The sequence below is a fragment of the Octopus bimaculoides genome, chromosome 10 (assembly GCF_001194135.2).
Source record: "Octopus bimaculoides isolate UCB-OBI-ISO-001 chromosome 10, ASM119413v2, whole genome shotgun sequence".
NCBI lineage: Eukaryota > Metazoa > Mollusca > Cephalopoda > Octopoda > Octopodidae > Octopus > Octopus bimaculoides.
This window is the reverse complement of record NC_068990.1, coordinates 1908542-1911267: the sequence shown is the minus strand read 5'-3', so window position 1 is coordinate 1911267 and position 2726 is coordinate 1908542. Positions and strand designations below refer to the sequence as shown.

The window sequence follows — 2726 nt, the reverse complement described above, 5'->3', positions numbered from 1 at the left end:
ATATATATATATATATATATATATATATATACACATACACACACACATGTGTATATATGTTCATGCATGTATATGCATAGTTTTATCTATACACGTTTCCATACAGATGATGTTTATCTGTCGGTAAGCCAACAGTTTGTGCTTCTTCTTTTGTTTTATGTTGCATGTCCGTGTTTGAACTTAACTTACCATTCAGCTGGAATGATACCATCATTCTGGAACTTAATGATGAACTCTGAAGAGGGACTTCCAAGTGCAGCTGCAGCGAAGTCGAAATCAACAATAGCTTCAGTTTCAAAATTTGGAAATTTGTCTGTTCTGTGAATACAAGGAAAATGAGATGTACACATCAAACTCTCAGTAAACTTCATATAAGCAAGCATATTTGATCATCTTGATATTTTGCACCAATAATATCCAAGAACCCATCTATCCATTTGTTCATTCATTTATTCATTCAACCATCCATCCACTGAAGAATCAACAGACACTTTTTTTTATATTGTTTGTTTTTCTGATTAATTTCCTTTTCAGCATTTCTGTCTATTCTTTAAACTAATGAAGGTCAGAAATATCAACATTAATGATTACAAACCAAAATTAGAAATGCTTGTTTGTTTTTTTATAAATTGTTTTTGCTTTGTTTTCTTCGTACATTACTGGATCTTAAAATATCACAAATCTTAAGAGCTTTTAATATCATATTAAAAACATGTAGTTTGAAGTGTAATGTAGAATTTCATAAAAAGATATAAAATGAACTTTTTTATCTTTTACTTGTTTGTCATTGGATTGTGGCCATAGTGGAGCATTGCTTTATAGGGTTTAGTTAAATAAATCGACCCAAGTACTTTTATTGTTTTTCAGTCTGGTTTTTATTCTATCTGTTGCTTTTATTGAACACTAAGTTACAGGGATGTAAACAAACCAACACTGGTTGTCAAGCAGTGGTGGAACATGAATATATGCAAATCTGTGCATGCACACACACTCACGCACACATACACACACACACACACACACAAACACACACACACGTAAATAGATAGATAGATACATATATACATACATAACACAAGGACACACTAGAAGAAGGAGACCAAGGACGACATATGTTGATGCCCTAGGGACAGACACTGGTCTCTGAGAGACACAGCACACGGCAGCGATGATGAGGGGCAAAGACCACTGAAGAGAACTCATCCATGGATCTCGGGAATTTTACCCACCCTAGATATATATATGCATATTTATGTATATATATGTGTGTGTGTATATATGTATATATATATATATATATATATATATATATATATATATACATGCTTCTTTCAGTTTTTGTTTTTGAAATCCACTTACAAAGCTTTGGTGAGTCTAGAGCTATAGCAGAAAACACTTGGCCAACATGCTACATAAAACCATGTAGTTGGGAAACAAATTTCATACCATGCAGCCATGCTTGCACCTTAGTTAGTGTCCACATACATGTTGTTATAGTGTAATAGTAACTGAATTTCTTTCAATCATTGACAACTATAGTTATTTGTAATGCAACATGCATATAAATAGTAACAATTATGCAAGAGAATGTTTTAAAACAACCTTCTGACTTTATTATTATATCCGTTTTTAAAACAAGCTTCAGATTTTGATGTTTTGAATATCAGAGGCTTGGAAACTGCAATTTATTTTTTGGATTTAAAATAAAAGTACTAAATTAGAAATTTATAGAAGTTAGTGGATTTATAGCTACATTCATTTTTTGTAACAAATATAGTTTGTTTACATTTGAAGTTTATGAATTCATTTTATTTCCAATTGAAAGCAGCAGTTATTTTATTCTTTACTTTTTTTATTCTGTTTAACTTTCGGAAAATGTTGTTGTTTCAATTTCAATTTATTAATGAAGGAAATGAGTTTACAATTTCAAGCAAGATAAATATATTGGCACTGTACTGCCCAACATCAAATACTCTCCACAATAATTTATTCTGAATTAGACTAAATTTATTCAAATTCAAGGATTGTCTCTACTGCCTTTCTTAACCATTTCGATACCAACCTGACTGAAAACACCTCTAGCTCTGCAGTATAAATGTCTTGTTCTCAAAACTTCTGAATCAAAATCTTCCACCAAACCTTAGTCACAGTTTATGTTCCTAACACTATCTTAATGCTAACGAAGTTATTTTACTAAATTCTTTGTTATACCTAAAATAATTAAAAGAAACACAGACCATCTCAAAAGAAATACAGTAACGAAAGGGTTAATCAGAATCTAATGATGGCACATGGTTTAGTAGTTATGGTACTTGGCTCATGATCATTAGGTCATGAGTTCAATATTTGGCAGGGCATTGTGTCCTTGAGCAAGGCACTTTATTTCACATTGCTCCAGTTCTCTTATCTAGCAAAAATTAGTTCTACCTGTAATTCAAAAGAGCCAACCTTGTCACACTCTGTGTCATGCTTAATCTCCCTGTGGTTATGTATGTCTGTGGATTATTCAGCCATTTACACATTAATTTCACGAGAAGGCTGTTCCATTGATTGGATCAACTGGAATCCTTGTTTTTGTAACTGATGGAGTGCCAGTCAAATCAGAATGTATCACATGGTTCAATATTGTATGGGAGAATTTGATGGGAAGTTGTGAAAGCCCATTATATACATATCTGAACTTGTGTGTGTGTGTGTGTGTGTGTGTGTGTGTGTGTGTGTGTGTG

At 32.4% G+C, this 2726-nt stretch overlaps 1 protein-coding gene across 1 annotated transcript in view; it reads right to left on the bottom strand.

The window, feature by feature from the left end:
* The window catches only part of LOC106867322 (cilia- and flagella-associated protein 65), a 720747-nt gene that overhangs the window by 322324 nt on the left and 395697 nt on the right, over positions 1-2726 (bottom strand). The window contains exon 20 of the mRNA XM_052971190.1: positions 190-318. Coding sequence (XP_052827150.1) covers positions 190-318 — 129 coding nt within the window. The remainder of the gene's footprint in view (positions 1-189; positions 319-2726) is intronic.